General features: G+C 47.1%; 2 protein-coding genes across 3 annotated transcripts in view; both read left to right on the top strand.

The window, feature by feature from the left end:
* The window catches only part of PAMR1 (peptidase domain containing associated with muscle regeneration 1), a 100,405-nt gene extending 93,562 nt beyond the window's left edge, over positions 1 to 6,843 (top strand). Inside the window, exons 8-11 of the mRNA XM_072119048.1 lie at positions 473 to 539; positions 1,317 to 1,567; positions 2,922 to 3,214; positions 3,862 to 6,843. Of these exons, the coding sequence (XP_071975149.1) occupies positions 473 to 539; positions 1,317 to 1,567; positions 2,922 to 3,214; positions 3,862 to 4,398 (1,148 nt within the window). The 3' untranslated portion in view covers positions 4,399 to 6,843. The remainder of the gene's footprint in view (positions 1 to 472; positions 540 to 1,316; positions 1,568 to 2,921; positions 3,215 to 3,861) is intronic.
* An 8,034-nt stretch (positions 6,844 to 14,877) lies between these two features.
* SLC1A2 (solute carrier family 1 member 2) overlaps positions 14,878 to 19,855 on the top strand; it is an 89,885-nt gene continuing 84,907 nt past the window's right edge. Inside the window, exon 1 of one of the 2 annotated variants that reach the window (XM_072119055.1) lies at positions 14,878 to 15,312. In XM_072119055.1, the coding sequence (XP_071975156.1) occupies positions 15,296 to 15,312 (17 nt within the window). In that variant the 5' untranslated portion in view covers positions 14,878 to 15,295. The remainder of the gene's footprint in view (positions 15,313 to 19,855) is intronic. The other variant, XM_072119054.1, reaches the window with a different exon arrangement.

The following is a 19,855-nucleotide window of genomic DNA, read 5'->3' on the forward strand; positions in this document are numbered from 1 at the left end:
CCAGTGTATCCTATGAGATGTGACATCACACTGTCTGTCTATACTATCTGTGTGTGCTGTGTGTAGAGTCTCCAATGTATCCTATGAGATGTAACATCACACTGCCTGTCTATACTATCTGTGTGCTGTGTGCAGGGTCTCCAGTGTATCCTATGAGATGTGACATCACACTGCCTGTCTATACTATCTGTGTGCTGTGTGCAGAGTCTCCAGTGTATCCTATGAGATGTGACATCACACTGCCTGTCTATACTATCTGTGTGCTGTGTGCAGAGTCTCCAGTGTATCCTATGAGATGTAACATCACACTGCCTGTCTATACTATCTGTGTGCTGTGTGCAGAGCCTCCAGTGTATCCTATGAGATGTAACATCACACTGCCTGTCTATACTATCTGTGTGCTGTGTGCAGAGCCTCCAGTGTATCCTATGAGATGTAACATCACACTGTCTGTCTCTCCTCTGTATTTCAGCTTGTCGGGAGCCCAAGATTCCAGATCTGGTTCGTCAGAAAGTTCTGCCCTCGCAGGTCCAGTCACGGTGAGCTATCACAGCCCGGGCCATCTCTGGTATAAGCTGCGTGGATCATCTTACTGAACATGAAATACATCATTAGTCGTATCTTAAAAAAAGAGGATTGTTCATGTAGGGGATAATCCGGCCTTATGTCATCCATGTTGTGTCTTGGTTTCTCTATCACTCCATATATAATCCGCCCTGTCTTGGATGATAATGTAAAGCTGTGATAGATAACACTGGAGCAGATGTAGTGGAGTGAGATTCACAATATTGCAGGATGGCGTCAGGAGCTGATTGGCTGCGGCTTTGTGAAGGAGATCAGTGGGGGGACAAGCTTGTTGGTAGAAGTATCACAAAGAGTTCTATCAGAAAAAATTTGATTATTTAAACGAATAAAGGTATAATAATTAATGAAAATAAAAATGTAACAAAGCTGCATGATGGTTCAAGTGAAATTTAGTCTTTTTCTGTATTATAGCTCCTAATTAGATGAATGTTGGTTGTAGAGGCATTTATAGGCGGTGATCCCCTCTGAATCCTCCTATTTACACATCCAATCCCCTAATTGGTGGTGGTGGAGGAACATTATCTGGGGCCACTTACCCACAAGGGGCAGGGATTGTTAGCATCCACTCACTTTTTGCTGAAGTTTGGCTGAACCCCTTCGAAAGATTTGAGATAAGGAAACTATTGGCCACAGACAACTCCTCTAGACCCTAGGAGAGAGTGAAAATTTCTATGACTCGGCTCCTCAGGGGCAGTGCCACTTCCTTGACTCCACCTCCTTTTTTTATTCAGGGAGACTCCTATTCATCAGCTTTACTCCTCTTCCTCCTCCTCATCATCATCATTCACCAAGGAGAAGATTGAACTGTACCCCACAAAGAAGCCGGCTCTACCCCCTGGAGAACTTCCTAAAGGTTACCAGCACCTTCATACCCAAATACAGTATGAATGTGCCTCTCCTTTCTACCGGCGCGCAGGAAGCAGCAGGAGGACCTGTTTGAAAACCGGGAAATGGAGTGGGCGAGCTCCATCGTGCATCCCTAGTAAGTGGGCACCAGCAGAAGGTCTCCTATATCATCACATATAAATCCCCATTCTTGGCTGCCTGCAAACCACCACTAGGGGGAGCTGATCCAAAATATTTGTGCAGAGAGCTCCCTCTGGTGGTGACGGCAGGTAAACATAGGTTAGGCAATGTGTACGCCAAGTTTACTCATCATTTTTGAAGATTTTGTTGCAAATATTACAAAAATCAGAATAATTTCTGCTCGATTGTCAATAATGCAGATCGAATTAAAGGGGCATTTCAAGAATTTTTAATTGATCAGTCCTTATGATAGGAAATCAACATCAGTTCAGTGGCGATCTGACAGTGGCATCTGCTTCCCAGGATTGTGATGTCTCCTCCGTTGGTCACATGACCTGAATGCAGCTTATTCTTGGGAATATATCTGAGATGCAATACCAAGCACAGCCACTATACGATATGCGGCGCTGTATTAGGTAGACTGCTAGGAGGCAGAGCGCTCATCTGAAATGACTTATCTTGTTGTTCGTTGTTAGAACCAACCCGATCCGATATTTTCCTATATCTAAATTCTCGGAGACCCTTAAGTCTCTCCTCTAGGGGCCATTTATTAAGGGTCTCCTCTAAGGACATTGGGGCTCATTTATTAAGGGTCCGTCGGACGCATTTCCGTCAGATTTTCCGAATGTTTCCGGTTTGCCCTGAATTGCCCCAGGTTTTTGGCGCACGAGATCGCATTTTGGCGCATTGGCGCCAGCTTGCATGCGACAGAAATGGGGGGTTGGGGGGGCGTCGGACAACCCGACGGATTCTGCCAACCCCATAGGAGAAAATGTCAGGAAAGTCGACGAAAGTGCGCTTAGAAAATGAGCCCCATTGATTTCCGATTTGCGCTGAATTGCCCCGGGATTCTGGTGCGCGCGATCGGATTTTTGGCGCATCGGCACCGGCTTTAACGCTGGTGGCGTCGCCGTCGTACAACCCGACGGAGTTCGGAAAAACCGCGGAATTTAAAAAAGAATTTGTGTCGCAAGACACGCACTTACAAGCAACGGGAAGAAGAAGGTGAACTCCAGGCGGACCTGGGCGGGGAAGCGACGGATGCAGGAACTCGGGCGCACGAGCTACGTGAATCGCGCCGGACTTCATCCTCCTCGGACCGTCCGAATCGGAGACCGCGACAGGACCGGGTAAGTAAATTTGCCCCATTGTCTTAACTCCCAATAGAGTATATTCTGACCCATTCACTGCAAGTTTTTGTATAAAAAAGTTAAAAACTTCCCCAATTTTGGAAAATCTTTGGCGTGATTTTATTTTTTGCGGTATCTTTTTGTTGTTTATTATCTCTTCTTCATCTTTTCTTTTCTTAGTTTGTGGCAAGCTGGAAAATTTCACCATCCCCCGGGCCTCCGAGATGCGTTGGCCGTGGCAAGCCGCCTTATACCGCAGATCCAACGGCGTGAAAGACGCGAACCTGCGGAAGGGCGCCTGGGTCCTGGTGTGCAGCGGCGCCCTGCTAAACGAGCGCAGCGTGGTGATAGCGGCGCACTGCGTGACTGACCTCGGCAGGAGCAGCGTTATCAAGGTGTCAGACCTGAAAGTGGTGCTGGGGAAATTCTACCGAGACGACGAGCGAGATGACAAGAGCCTGCAGCATCTACACGTCAGTAACCATGGCAACTGGGAGCCGGGATGTATAGAGGACGGCAACGTCTTTCCCATAGGATGCGAGCTGAATGCACAGTGATAGATGCGGGGGGACTCTGAGGAGGATATAGGGGGTCTGTGTTTGTTCAAGGTCTCATCCCTCGGGGGTCTCGCATAACTATATTGAATTCTGACAATAGCCGCCATTAGGCCTCGTATTACACACCACTATCTGTATATAAGGGGGATTTGTTGGGAAACACTGGTTAAATTAGGTATATAACAGCTTATTTTCTTAGTAGGTGTTTTTTGAGTGTCAGGTCCTGCTTTGTAGCACCTCTGATGTTGCCCCCCATCTTGCTCCAGGTGGTGCCGCCTGAGGCAAGAGGCTCAACTTTCCTCATGGCTGGTGCACCCCAGGTCATGAGTTCTAAATAGGCCTCACCCCTTATATTACATCTGATTACATCATATATGATGATGTCAACATGTCCATAGTGGAATCCATGGGGTTTAAAGGTCCCACTCAGGGTACCCAACCCCGAAGTAATTTAAAATAGAGGAGAGTAGAGGAATCTAGCAGATCTCCCCTTCTTCTTTTGAGATGGATTGAGATTTCAATTATTGCAATGTCACCATTTTCCGATTTTATTTCGCCCCCAGATTTCGGCGGTCATCATCCACCCAAACTACGACCCCATCCTGCTGGACTCGGACATCGCAGTCATCAAGCTGCTGGACAAGGCCAGAGTCAGTAACTTCGTCCAGCCCGTGTGTCTCACCTCCACGTCAGATCTTGACTTGGCCACCATAGACTCCAGGATTGTCACCAGTGGTTGGAGGATCCTCTCCAACCCCAAGGCCCCGGGCTACAAGAACGAGACCATACGTGCTGGGCTGGTGCTACCGGTGGACTCACTCCTCTGCGAGCAGCAGTATGAAGAGAACGGGATAGGAGTCAGCGTGACCGAAAGCATGTTCTGCGCCAAACAGGCATCAGGCACCACTTCTCACATATGTCCATCTGAGACTGGCGGCATCGCCGCTGCACTGTTACCCAGCACCACCTCCACCGAACTCACCTGGCAACTGGTAGGACTGGTCAGCTGGGGCTACGACAAGACGTGCCATCAGGACCTCTACACCGGCTACACTAAGGTCATCACTTTTAAAGACTGGTTGGAAAAGAATATGAAGTAGACTTCACGAGTAGGTGGTGGACGTCTCCTGATATTCATGGACTCAAAAAATTTGGATGTTTTTGCTTTTCCTCCTATTTATCATATCATACATCTCAGACTTCTGTCTAGTTGTAATTACTATGCAGATAAAGGGTTAGCAACTTTTCTTTGCCAAAAATCAGTGCATATAAAGGGGTTGTCCAATGAAATAAAACTTTACTTAAAGGGATCTCGTGCTGATGCTCTTGGCCCCCACTGCACTAAGTGTTTTGGGTATCTGCCAACACTACAGTACACTACCATAACTGGTTGGATCCGTGATCCACCTCAGTCTCTGATTGGCTTAAGAGCATCTCCCACTGCTTCCTGTTGTGTTAGGACACACCCAGGAAGTGCAGTATAGTGGAAACCATCAGTATTGGTTATCAAGCGTAGACCAGTAGCATTGATAGTAGAGTGACAGCGAATCATAGCGTGGCTAAGGTACTGATCATTGTTTTCGAGGTTCCTTGTAAATCCCCTTTAACTCGAATTTTAGTTTAGTACTTTGTGCCAACCAGTGGTCCTCCAGTCCATGTTGAGTAGATGATTGAACATGGATACCATTGCTATGCATGGTTTTGGTTTAGCAAACTCCTCCATCCACCTGTTTGTGACCATATGTTGACCATAGTCTAGGCCTCACTTAGTCAAGTAACAAATCGAAGTTTGTAATTTTTTTGTATCATGATGTATCTCAAATTCTTTATGGGACCAATTCACTTGAACGTTAAGTTCTTTGGTCAAAGTCAAGCCCACCATGGACCTCTATGAGGAGTAGACACAATTATCTCCTTCTGTTTTGGAGAATGAAGACTTAAGTTTCTTGCCAATACATCTCAGAAACTTTCCTCAACTGTCTCCTTACATGATCAAGGAGACAGGAGAAGACCCTGTCCATGGGTTAGTCATAGGGGACACCAAATACACAATACTGGAACCAAAGCTTTACAACTTTTTGATTCTCCATTAGGTGCCTTGATACCATTTGAGGTCCAGGCGTGACCTCACCATAGTTGACAGCCCTTCTTCCATATCCCTGACTGAGACTTGCATAACATTGTGTTGTTGACCTACCCTTACGGGAAGTTGTCTACCCAAGACAATCTACTATCATAAGATGGAGATCTCAATGGTTGGAAATAGTTTGAGATGTTTTTGAACTTTTGTATTTGTTACTTGTCTTTCATGGTGAAATATTTCCAGAATGGATCTTGGTTGATATCTTCAAGGGGTTGTCCAACCAATTAAACTTTTTCAAAAACTTAGAAGAGCATAACGTAATACTTTATACTTTCCAATCCCACCACAGCTCCTGTTCTGATACTTTGTAGTCTCATGATGGTCTTCATATACTGGCCCCCAAATCTGAAGCCCAGATAAGGGTTTGTGACCACCATAGTTATTCATTAGCCACACTGGGCTTGTGTTGGTGCTGAGGTCAGTGATTGACTAAGCCCTGAAAATATTCTGCAGTGACATTGGATTGTAAGGGTTAGTATTAGGTTTTTATTATTTTATACTATTATCTGTTGTTTTTGAAAACATTTTGTTGGCTCGACAATGGGGCACATTTACTTACCCGGTCCAGTCGTGGTCCCGCGGCGCGTTCTCTAACGAGGATTCGGGTTCTGCCGAGATTCACTTAGGTCGTGCGCCCGATATCCACTAGGTGTCGCTGCTGCACCGAGGTCCGCCAGAGTGCTGATCTTGGGACACAAATTCTTTTTTAAATTCCGCAGTTTTTCTGAACTCCGTTGGGTTGTACGACGGCCACGCCACCAGCGTTAAAGCCGGTGCCGATGCGGCAAAATCCGATTGCGTGCGCCAGAATCCCAGGGCAATTCGCCGCAAATCGGAAATCAATGGGGCTCATTTTCTAAGCGCACTTTCGTTGACTTTCCTGACGTTTTCTCCTATGGGGTTGCAGACATAAGATTATTTTGCATGGGTGCACCAGAGGTGGCTCAAACAAGAATTACACGCAGCACCAAACAATGGGGGTCATTTACTAAGGGCCCGAATCGTGTTTTTCCAGCGGGTTACGCAAATTTTTCAGTTTTGCGTCGATTTTCCCTGTATTGCCCCGGGATTTTGGCGCACGCGATCGGATTGCGCATGCCACATTTAAAAAAAAAGTGTCGCTGGACACGCACTTACCTGCACTCGCCCCAGCTTGGTGAAGTTCAGTGCATTCCGGGGAACTTCAGCGCAGCAGCGCCACCTGGTGGACGTCCTAGGAACTGCCTTAGTGAATCGCCGGAAGACCCGAATCCTCCGCAGAGAGAACGCACCGCCGGATCGCGAATGGACCGGGTAAGTAAATCTGCCCCATTGTATAGTGGTAGTACTTTGTATTGCAGCTCACTCATATCCTAAGGGTGAGAGATCAATAAACAACACCTGAGACACCTTTAAGATCTTCTTTAGTAGTCAATTGTATATCTATAATTAATTTAAGGGGAATCTGTTCTATCTATCTACTTGTTAGGGCTACCAAAATCTGGGTCAATAAGGCTCCTTCTAATCCCCCCACCCACCCCTTTAATAAACAGCTGTGAGCTTCCTTCTGGCAACATAGAGTCTTTTCCAGGCAGAAGGCGGTGAGAGGAGAACGGCAGAGAAATTCTTCTAGAAGACCCTGTGATGAGCTGCTGACAGGTCAAAGAGTGATGAAGATCGGTCTGCAGGAGCAAATCTGGGGCAGAAGAACAATCCCGTACGTGGAGAACAAGACTGTAAGATGAAATACGGCAGGCAGTGAGGGGTTAATTACCCGGATGGGAAAGCCCTGGATCTCAGATCTTTAGAGACACTAATGATGCCCCCAAAGAGTAGAATAATGAACGTTAAGCACCAAGAGCCGCCGCTAAATGCTGAATTATCACTTGTGTGTGCTGCGCATGCAGAAATCTTTGGAAAGCCACGACGAGGTCGGCACCAGAGGATGAACCCTCAGGAATAGTCAGGTTGTCTTGTAGCTTCTAGTCTAAATTAAGTTCTGGAGAAGGTTTGAGGTGGCTCTACTGATCACCAGAAGCTCCAGGCTGTATGCCCTAGTCATATGTTCTTCTGCCTAGGAAGCTTTGTTAAATAAATCTAGTGGCAAACCCTCTTTGGTTTGATCTCCAAAAACCTACCAACTGGACCCCCAACGTATGGTGATGCAACCCCAAAATAGATAGATCCACAGGATATGGCAGAAACACATGATAGATGTTACCTCCTCTGGGACCAACACTTATCTCCTGAGCAGGGGTTGGCTGACCCCCTTCCTATTGCGAGGCCAAGTGCTGAGTTTGCTGTTAATGTGCAACCACAGTCAAGTAGATTGGAGCAATGAAAATACCCAAAATATGGACCAGGTTGTTTTCAGTGCTTCCATAGATATGAGTGAAAAGTTGTGGCACATGAACCCCAAATCTGTACCTGAGCCTGGATCCTGCCTGATCTGAAAACCCAAACCTGTATTGGGCCTGGATCCTGGCTGATCTAGAACCACAAACCTGTATCCCAGCCTGGATCCCACCTGATATGGAACCACAAACCTGAATCTGTGCCTGGATCCCGTCTGATATAGAACCACAAAACTGAATCTGTGCCTGGATCCCGTCTGATATAGAACCACAAACCTGTATCCGAGCCTAGATCCTGCCTAATCCAGGACCCTAAACCTGTACCTGAGCCTGGATCCCGCCTGATATGGAACCACAAACCTGTATCCGAGCCTGGATCCCGCCTGATATAGAACCACAAACCTGAATCTGTGCCTGGATCCCGTCTGATATAGAACCACAAACCTGTATCCGAGCTTAGATCCTGCCTAATCCAGGACCCTAAACCTGTACCTGAGCCTGGATCCAGCCTGATATGGAACCACAAACCTGTATCTGAGTCTGGATTCTACCTGATCCGGAGCCCAAAACCTGTACCTAAGCCTGTTCCCTGTCTGATCCAAAACCATGAACGCCATCCTGATCAGGAACACAAACCTGTACCTGCCTGATTGGAAATCCTCTATCCTTCTGCATCTGGTACCCTAAACCCAAACCTTTTATGGAACCCTTAAATCCTACCTGATCCAGAACCCAGTCTGTACCTGAGCCGGTATCCTGTCTGATCCAGAACCCTGACCCCCAACTTAATTCGGAACCCTGAACCTGCACCTGAGTATCTGTACATTTATCTGTCTGTTTATCTCTCTGTTCATCTTACTTCTGAGCACATACGCAGAGTAGAGATTGTGTGTTGACCAGTGGTCCCTTACCACTAGGGTTTGCAAGGCTATTAGGTAGGGAATTGGGTTGTGAGCATGGTGGAGGTCTGGTGTCTGAAGCTGCAGAAAATGAGGGACCAGGGATATTTCTGCAGCAAAATCTGTAGTCTGTCATCTTCTATGCGGAAAGGAGAAGTCTCCGGACGGAAAATGTAACAAATTATTTCTACGACCCTAAATGAGACCCCAAAGTGCGTTGGGATAAGTTGAAAGTTCATTAAGAAGATTTGCCACTAGATGTCATTACAATCTCACTAATGGGCTGAACCAATCACGATCCGTAATCTGGATCCCGCTTTGTATTAGCGTTGCGTCGCTTTAACCCGCTACGTATCAACCGTGGTGTATTAAATTGCTTAACAGGATGAGCAGAGCCTCCTGCGATCTTATCATCCCCCGTTATTGTCTCCTCGCTTATTCTTCCTCTGTCTGGAGCGGTCTAATCCCTCGGATCACAACGCTCGCTCAGCGCTGCAATCTCCGCAAGATTGTTGTAGAATCAAATGATGAGAAATGGAAATGTCACGGGAATAAAATCCACGTAACGGAGTCCGGGATAAAAATCTTAACTGTGCCGGAATCTGCGCGGAGACGTAACGATGTTCCGTGGAGTTGGGGACAAGACGTCTTATTTATGGTCTCGAATAAGGGATCAGATAACAGGGTGAAAAATTCAGGTTTAATATATATAGGTTCAAATGACGCTCCTCACCCGCAGGAGAACAGCGGAGACCAAGGGTCATAACCTGAAAAGGTGCATAAGGCAATTTAGAAGTCGAAAAAGGTCTCTCTACACAATACATTGTACTTGGGGGCATAAAGTTTTACCTATGGGTAGACCCCTATACCAAGTAGATGGGGGGCAACTCTTTACATAATCGTCAGGCTCACCCAACCAGCGTCCTGGCCGACTCCCTGCTCACTGTGCACATGACCACTGAGCCAGTCTGAACGGAGACTTATTTCCCAGGTTAATAACAGACAAGCAGAGTAAATCCATCCGATGTCTGAACAGGGACCACAAGTCCATCATTCTATGGAGAGTACAGTGGATATCCTGCCCCTGTCTGATGGATCTGTCTGTGGGTCCTTCTTCCATCCATTGCAGAAGACCTGAGGGTCCTGTAAGTCTTAGGTTTCCCAAATCCTCAAGATTTACCCAAGAGATTCTGCAGTCCTCAGACTAAAACACAAGATTATGTAGAGGACACTCCAGGTTGTGCCCCAAGAATATTCTCCCTTATTAACCCCCGAGGGTTGCATCAAGGTACCAGAGATGATAAGAAGAAGCATGGGCAAAGGTCAGGGCAGTGAGAATCGTGAAAAGAGATAGGGATCAAGATGACAGCGAAGGAATCAGGAAGCATCAAATATAAGAAACACTTCCACAAATAGGCTGGATCCAAGAAAGCTGGTGCTCGGGAATATCATGGTGATCAGAAGTGCTAGCTACCTAAAGGGAACCTGTCAGCAGGTGTGGCCATGCAGACTGCATACAGTTTAGAGCTGTGTGATCATATCTTTGTGTATGGTGTTGGTAGCAGCAGGACTGTGAAAATGGATCTATATTAGAAGACTGCAGTTTCTTAGAGTGTACTGGGGTTGTGTCCTCACACCGCTGTGCTTTTAGCTCTCTGTATTTAACTGCTCGCTCTTATCCAAGTTAAAGCTGTAGTAAGCTTCTAGTACTATAAAAGGCAATTACAGCAAAGGGCAGCTTAGAGCACAGCAGTGTGAGAACATGTGTACCTGAAACTCGGGTGTAAGTTCATATTACACAGTCCTGCTGCTACTAACAACATACACAGCAGTATGATTACACATCTTCCCAAGGACAATACTTTACACTGGCTGCAGAGGGTACAGAGCACAGCAGTGTGAGGTCTGATTACACATCTCTCCAGGGACAATACATAACACTGGCTGCAGAGAGCACAGAGCACAGCAGTGTGAGGTCTGATTACACATCTCTCCAGGGACAATACATAACACTGGCTGCAGAGAGCACAGAGCACAGCAGTGTGAGGTCTGATTACACATCTCTCCAGGGACAATACATAACACTGGCTGCAGAGAGCACAGAGCACAGCAGTGTGAGGTCTGATTACACATCTCTCCAGGGACAATACATAACACTGGCTGCAGAGAGCACAGAGCACAGCAGGGTGAGGTCTGATTACACATCTCTCCAGGGACAATACATAACACTGGCTGCAGAGAGCACAGAGCACAGCAGTGTGAGGTCTGATTACACATCTCTCCAGGGACAATACATAACACTGGCTGCAGAGAGCACAGAGCACAGCAGTGTGAGGTCTGATTACACATCTCTCCAGGGACAAGACATAACACTGGCTGCAGAGAGCACAGAGCACAGCAGTGTGAGGTCTGATTACACATCTCTCCAGGGAAAATACATAACACTGGCTGCAGAGAGTACAGAGCACAGCAGTGTGAGGTCTGATTACACATCTCTCCAGGGACAATACATAACACTGGCTGCAGAGAGCACAGAGCACAGCAGTGTGAGGTCTGATTACACATCTCTCCAGAGACAATACATAACACTGGCTGCAGAGAGCACAGAGCACAGCAGTGTGAGGTCTGATTACACATCTCTCCAGGGACAATACATAACACTGGCTGCAGAGAGCACAGAGCACAGCAGTGTGAGGTCTGATTACACATCTCTCCAGGGACAATACATAACACTGGCTGCAGAGAGCACAGAGCACAGCAGTGTGAGGACTCACCATAGTGTATTTGATGAAACTACAATCTTGGAATAAACAGTGGGTAAGGAAAGTGTTCAGACCACTTTAAATGTTTCACATTTTGTTTCACTGCAGCCAATTGGTAAGATCACAAAAGTTATTTTCTCTTTGCTCATTAATGTGCCCCCTGCCGCCCCCAGTAACGTGCCCTCTACCCCCCCAGTAATGTGCACTCTGCCCTCCCCAGTAATGTGCCCTCTGCCGCCCCCAGTAACGTGCCCTCTACCCCCCCCAGTAATGTGCACTCTGTCCCCCCCAGTAATGTGCACTCTGCCACCCCCCAGTAATGTGTCCTCTCCCTCCCCCAGTAATGTGCCATCTGCCCCCCAGTAATGTGCACTCTGCCCCCCAGTAATGTGCACTCTGCCCCCCCCCAGTAATGTGTCCTCTGCTCCCCAGTAATGTGCACTCTGCCCCCCAGTAATGTGCACTCTGCCCCCCCCCCTCAGTAATGTGCCCTCTGCCCCCAGTAATGTGCACTCTGCCCCCCAGTATTGTGCCCTCTGCCCCCCCAGTAATGTAGCCCTCTGCCCCCCCCCCCAGTAATGTGCACTCTGCCTCCCCCCAGTAATGCACCATCTGCCCCCCCAGTAATTTGCCCTCTGCCCCCCAGTAATGTGCACTCTGCCCCCCCTCAGTAATGTGCCCTCTGCCCCCAGTAATGTGCACTCTGCCCCCCAGTAATGTGCCCTCTGCCTTCCCCCCAGTAATGTGCCCTCTGCCCCCCCCCCCCCAGTAATGTGCCCCCGGTGATGAGTATTCGGCCCCCGTTGATGTCCCCGGCATGTCACAGCACATGAGAATCATGAGGTCTAAGGAACTGCCCAAGGAGCTCAGAGACAGAAATGTGGCAAGACACAGATCTGGCCAAGGTTACTTAAGAATTTCTGCAGCACTCAAGGTTCCTAAGAGCACAGTGGCCTCCACCTGACTGGCCAGCCAAATTAAGCAATTGTGGGAGAAGAGCCTTGGTGAGAGAGGTAAAGAAGAAGCCCAGGATCCCTGTGTCTGAGCTCCAGAGATGCAGGAGGGAGTCACCTATCACTGCAGCCTCCAGGAGTCGGGGCTTTATGGCAGAGTCTTGAAGCCTTTCCTCAGTGCAAGACATATGAAAGCCGCATAGAGTGTGCAAAACATACTATAATAATAAATATACTATGAGGAATAAGATTCTCTGCTCTGATGAGACCAAGATTGAACATTGAGACTGAACATTACTGGGGGGCAGAGGGCACATTACTGGGGGGCGGGGGGGCAGAGGGCACTTTATTGGGGGGGGGGCAGAGTGCACATTACTGTGGAGCAGAGGACACATTACTGGGGGGCAGAGGGCCCATTACTGGGGGGGCAGAGGGCACATTACTGGGTTGGCAGAGGGCACATTACTGGGGGGCAGAGTTCCCAGTACTGGGGGGGCAGAGTGCACATTACTGGGGGACAGAGTCCCCATTGCTGGGGGGGGGGGGCAGAGTGCATATTACTGAGGGGGCAGAGGGCACATTGCTGGGGGGGGCAGAGTGCACATTACTGGGGGGGGGGCAGAGTGTACATTACTGGGGGGGGGCAGAGTGCACATTAGTGGGAAGCAGAGGGCACATTACTGGGGGGCAGAGGGCCCATTACTGGGGGCAGAGTTCCCATTACTGGGGGGAGGGGGCAGAGTGCACATTACTGGGGGACAGAGTTCCCATTACTGGGGGGGGGGCAGAGTGCATATTACTGAGGGGGCAGAGGGCACATTACTGGGGGCAGAGGGCACATTACTGGGGGGGGGGGCAGAGTGCACATTAGTGGGAAGCAGAGGGCACATTACTGGGGGGGCAGAGGGCCCAGTACTGGGGGCAGAGTTCCCATTACTGGGGGGCAGAGTGCACATTACTGGGGGACAGAGTTCATATTACTGAGGGGGCAGAGTGCATATTACTGGGGGACAGAGGGCACATTACTGTGGGGGGGGGCAGAGGGCACATTACTGGGGTGGGCACATTACTGGGGGGCAGAGGGCACATTACTGGGGTGGGCACATTACTGGGGGGCAGAGGGCACATTACAGGGAGGCAGAGGTCACATTACTGGGGCGGCAGAGTGCACATTACTGGGGGGGCGGAGGACACATTACTGGGGGGCAGAGTGCACATTACTGGGGGGTAGAGGACACATTACTGGGGGGGGGCAGAGAGCACATCACTGGGGGCAGAGAGCACATTACTGGGGGGGGGCAGAGGGCACATTACTGGGGGGAGGGCAGAGGGCACATTACTGGGGGGAGGGCAGAGGGCACATTACTGGGGGGCAGAAGGCACATTACTGGGGGGGGCAGAGGGCACATTACTGGGGGGAGGGCAGAGGGCACATTACTGGGGGGAGGCCAGAGGGCACATTGCTGGGGGGAGGGCAGAGAGCACATTGCTGGGGGGGCAGAGGACACATTATTGAACAAAGCAAGAACTTTTTTGATCTTACCAATTGGCTGCAATGAATCAATTAAAGTAAATAATTTAGAGGGTTCTGAATACTTTCTGCACCCACTGTAAATCCATATATCACAGTCCTGCTGCTACTAACAACTTACACAAAGGTCTGATTACACATCTCTCCAGGGACAATACACTGGCTGCATTTTTGGGTGGGTGGGGTAATATCAGGTGTGTAAGATGCTGGGTCTTAGTATTTTTTAGTTAGATTATTAAAGGGGTGGTGGGGGGTAGCAGCCGGGAGCACAGCTAGGAGCTGAGGGTCCTGACCCGACCCCTTCAGTCTCAGCTGTACAATTATGTTGATGGGAAGAAGAAGTGCGGCTAATAAAGAATCAGTCATGTTCTTGCTGATGTATGAGGTTTACTGCGGGTTATAATTAGGGCTCCAGGGCGAAGGCTCAGCTTGGTGTGTAATGTAATGAATATCTCCAGCCATAAACATCAATGTTATAGGGGTTCATATATATATTTTTTTCTTATTAACCAAAAACAGCGCCACTCTTGTTTATAGGCTATGTCCGGTATTGCACCTCCACCCCAATGGATCTTTGGGATCATTGGAAAAACAGAAACTCTTGATTTAATCTTGCAAAACCTAAAATTTGCATATTCTAATCCTCCAAGATTCCCTGGTCCAAGTTATATTATACAATGTAACAAATCCAAGATTCCATGTTCCATGCTACATGATACAATGTAACAAATCCAAGATTCCATGTTCCATGCTACATGATACAATGTAACAAATCCAAGATTCAGCTGTGAAGATGTGAAATATTTGATAAATATTTGATAAATATAATGAAAGGTGAATATTATTTTGCGCGGAGTTGCTGATACGATGTTGTGCGGGCAGAGAATTCCCAGCTCCGAGTGTATTGTGCTGTGCATGCTCATAGGGATGGCTGAGGATTTAAAGGAGTAACAGCGAGTGATGTCAGCTCTGCCTAAAATAGAGAGGGATAGACTGCAAATCCACTGCTAGGAGACTAAAACCTTCCAATCCCGCTCTAGTCAGCAGCAGGTCAACACAGTGCTCCTGGAAGAGGAGAAAGCAAAGGATCAAAGCAAACCCACAAGTCCACCTCCCCCTCTGGCATCAACCTAAGAGAGCTCCATCTTCACCAGGGGTGGCAGTGCAAGCCCTCAAGTCATTTCAGGTCTGGATGCTGGAGAGACAGTGTAGAGAAGCAGGTGCTCCGCGCAGACCGACTCCTAATTTTTTTGGTGGGGGAACTCTGAGGATTATTAGAGACGTCTTATGTCACCACTGAAGGACTTCCCAAAGATCTTTTAAAGTGACCCAATCCTAGGGACCTCTTTGGAGAAGACACCCGAAGCCGTAACATCATGACGTCCACTGAAGGGTGAGATGACTCTTCTTCTTCTTCTCTCTTAGGTTCACCACCGGGACCATTGTGATTTTCGGCTTTCACAATGGGGATTCGCTAGAAGACAGCTGATCCTACTGTGTTGGGTAGAACGGTGTAGGGATGTGAAGGAGCGGGGGGATAGCAGGCATCACAGAGAGCCTATTGAGGGGTCTTTGTTGTGAACAGCTGTTTCTATTCTGTCCGTGTCTTCTAGACAATAGACCCCCAGTCTGATTCGGAGGTTTAATCTGTGGTTCCCTAGTCAGAAGCTCAAGGCTTGTGGAGGAACTGACTATTGTTAGGGTCTTGATTTACGACAGATCTTCTTCTTGATGCACCTTAACCAGGTCTTTGTTTTCCAACGTTTCCATGGGTTGCTTGACAATACTCTAGCAATTTTTTTTCCTTCCTTGATTCACTAATTACGATTAAATTACCATATCCATGTATAATTTATATCTAGAACGATCCAACATGTCGAGGGTCATGCACTTATTTGTTACCAATTGTGGTAAATTTGCTAACGCCTCGTCAACCGGTTCCTCATTCATTGAGTATTCCTTGGAAGAGCCGAGACGTCTCCGGAGGATATCTGGCAGATTGTTCTCAGATTAATACTTTTACTATCTCAATCTAGATGATTCAATTACTTTTTTTTTTTTTTACCAAGAGATAGAGCAGGTCCCGAGGGGGCAGCGATGGCAGGAGGCCATGGATGATGCGCTTTTTACCAAGGCTTGATTAGAGTGCATGCTTACTAACACACGAGACTGCGAAGTCCAATTCTTCTCCGTCCCGACGCATTTGCATTGCATTGGAGTCGTCTCCATCAGTAGGAGGTTGAATTGTCTTGGGGGGACCTTCAATGAACAAGGTGTTGGTGTAAAATTCAAGCAGAGTCTCATTCATATTCTGACCAAATAAACAAAGCAAGTGCCATTGATACCGTAATAACAGGGCACGGCACGGATTCGGAGGTGGGCAGGGGGTTATTAGGTCACACACGACAATTTACTAAATGAAAAGCAATCCGTATTGATCGTGACTTAATTAAACATGCATAGCCCCCAGGTGTTATATGGAGTCATGCTCTGTCTGTGATTCTACATTACCAAACTTCACCACTAGGGGCGATGTCTTCCATTTGTAGCTAAAAATGATATTTTTGTTACATTTTGATACATGTACAAGATGAGAATTTGATCATAGATGGAAAGACCTGATCACGATGCGGTTTAATATAGAGATGCTCTTCCCTTAGAGGTTCCTGCAAGGCACAACATTGGAGAAGATTTGATTTTTGCACAAATAACTAATTCAATGGTTCATAGATCAAAAATAAAATAGAAATAAAGTCACTTATCTAAATACATTGACCAAAAGTCGAGTGGCTTCCGACCCAGTTAGATCACAGATCGGTGCAGTTTATTATTTACTTCTGCAACGTTTTCCAATCTACAAAATATATCGGCGGGTGATTGGATCGTATCCTAAAAAAATTTGCTGCTATTTTTGCATTGATTCGAACAACCAAAAGTAAACAAAATAATGGGCAGGTGAAAGATCTTCTTGATGTTGCTCAAGACCATTGGGATCTTTATAAACACATCCACAACTAATAACGTAAAAAAATATGCTAAAATTTAGGATCATAAGATCAAAAAATCACTGGGGGTCATTTACTAAGGGCCCGATTCGCGTTTTCCCGACGTGTTACCCGAATATTTCCGATTTGCGCCGATTTCCCCTGAATTGCCCCGGGATTTTGGCGCACGCGATCGGATTGTGGCGCATCGGCGCTGGCATGCACGCGACGGAAATCGGGGGTCGTGGCCGAACGAAAACCTGACGGATTCGGAAAAACCGCCGCATTTAAAACAAAAAATCTGTCACGGAGCTTGCACTTACCTTCACTCAGCCTGGCTCGGTGAACTCCTGCGCGATGCTTTTCATTGGTGGACAGCGGAGGAACTGCCTTAATAAATCCCGGTCGGACCCGAATCCAGCGCAGAGAATGCGCCGCTGGATCGCGAATGGACCGGGTAAGTAAATCTGCCCCAGTGTGTGTAAATACTGCTGCTTGATGGTCGATTAGTGGAAACCCCCACGATTAAAAACTTTGTGGTCAAAATGAGGTTGTTGCCTTGGTTTTCATCTATAGGACCATAAATAGTCCAGAGGTGGTCTGAGGCTGAATGGTCAACATTATAAATCAACATCTAGTGGTGGACATCACTTGCTTGGCCTCCAACCAGGGGCGAATTAAGACCACCATGGGTCCTGGGCTGTAAAAATATTATAGACCCTACTAGTCTGGAACCACTTACCACATCTGGTACTACGATCAGCTTCTTGGAGAATGCAGGACGTGTCCCTTCTGCTGCTTTCAATCTGAGGTTTTAGGACCTTTGTAGGTTCTTCAAGGATTCTGAAATGGCTCTTGTGTCCATGTGTATTGAGAGTAGAAACAGATGTATGAGGATTTTATGTTCTTCTGAGTATACAATTTGGTGGATGTTTTGGGTGGCCACGGGCCCCCTAGAATGTTTGGGCCCTGGGCTACTGTCCAAACAGCCTATATTATAATCCATTACTGTCTCTACTCCTTCTCTCACTGATATGGTCCACTTATTGCTACAGCTGACAGACACTTTGATGTTGTTGACCTTACCAACACCAGTGGGATAGTTTAGTGTTGACACAGATGAAGTTCCTTTTCCAAAAAAGAAAACTTAGGCCATGAAATAAATTCCAATATTCTTATTTTTATGACTAAGATTTTGACAACACATATGGAACTGTCCACATTTTGGTAGATGACTTCTCCAAAACCAAGTTGTTGTGAGAAATTGGAGTCCTCATCAAAATTTGTAAAATCTTAATAGTGGGTAAACTTGTATCAACCATTGACCAAAGTTCAATGGGTTATTTGTCAAATCTCCATACAACATCCAAAAATATGGACCTCTAAAAAATTTGGGCCAATCAGACATAAGGGAATGAGAAGAACAATTAATGGGGGTCATTTACTAAGGGCCCGATTCGCGTTTTCCCGACGTGTTACCCGAATATTTCCGATTTGCGCCGATTGTACCTGAATTGCCCCGGGATTGTGGCGCACGCGATCGGATTGTGGCGCATCGGCGCCGCCATGCGCGCGACGGAAATGGGGGGGCGTGGCCGAACGAAAACCCGACGTATTCGGAAAAACCGCCGCATTTAAAAAACGAAAAAGTGTCGCTTCCAAAGCGCTTACCTTCACCTGGTCCAGCTCGGTGCATTCCGGCGCGATGAGATGATTTTCAGCGCAGTAGCGCCACCTGGTGGACGGCGGAGGAACTAACTTCATAAATCCCGGCCGGACCCGAATCCAGAGCAGAGAACGCGCCGCTGGATCGCGAATGGGCCGGGTAAGTAAATCTGCCCCATTGAGTTCTAGAATCAAGTTTGAAACTGCCTTGATGGACAATCTATCCAGAAGAAAGTTGACACAAACTCTTGGTTTCCATAAGCTGACAATTTCCACCGAGACACCCTTGTCACAAGGTGCAAAGTGTCTTTATTTAATAATGCTCTCTATTCTTTACTGTTCTGGACCGTTTTGGGATGTCTTGCCCCCCAAAAACATCTTTCTCTTTGTTAAATGTTGATACTTGAGTATAGTTGAGATACAACTTAAGATCTTATTGTGATGATTCCTACTTTGACCTAGTTCTCCTTGGTTCCAGCCATGAAACTGGGATAACATTTGGTATTAGTGGATACTTTCTAGATCTTTGTGGATCTAGTTGGTCAGTGGTTGGTCGAATGGTACTAAAACTGGACGAGGATACTCCATGATCTAAAAATTACCATTTGTATGTAAACTCAGTTGTAAGTCCCGAATAAATAGTTGATGCAGCAAAGCTGGATGCGCCATTTATCTCTTATTTGCATCTGGGTTCCTTTTCATCTTTGCACATTCCACTAGACTTAGATCACACCTGAAGAATAGTCAAGATATGACGTCGAGAGGGCCAAGTGGGAACGCATAAAACATAAGGAAACACGTGTTCCTTCCTATATCGACGGAACACTTCTAAAGGAATTGCCGCTTCATTTTGATGCCTAAAGCTGAAAAGATCAATAGAATCTGTGGCTTTCCAATCCCAACTTCAAAGCTCGTCGGGGGTCTGTTCCTCTGTCCCTCACAACATGACACTAGAAGAAGGTGACACTTCAAAGCTGCTCCCTCCATACACCTTGGGAGGTTGTAGACGATGATGATTAATACATCAAACACATGTGTGAAGATGGAAATAATGAATTAGCTTACAGATGGGGAATTAAATGTTTGTTCAGTGGGAAGACCAATGAGATGGGTTCCTCCTTACGGTTTCTCTTGATTTTTTCGAGATGGTTAGCATGAGATGACCAGCGAAATGTTTCGGTGGTGATCCCAAACCACAAAACCAAAATGTTGCGCCAAGAGATAAGGAAGGTCACATCTCCAAATGTAGGACAATGCTGGAGATGAAAGAACAAACAGAAGGAGAAC

The sequence above is a fragment of the Engystomops pustulosus genome, chromosome 7 (assembly GCF_040894005.1).
Source record: "Engystomops pustulosus chromosome 7, aEngPut4.maternal, whole genome shotgun sequence".
Lineage (NCBI taxonomy): Eukaryota > Metazoa > Chordata > Amphibia > Anura > Leptodactylidae > Engystomops > Engystomops pustulosus.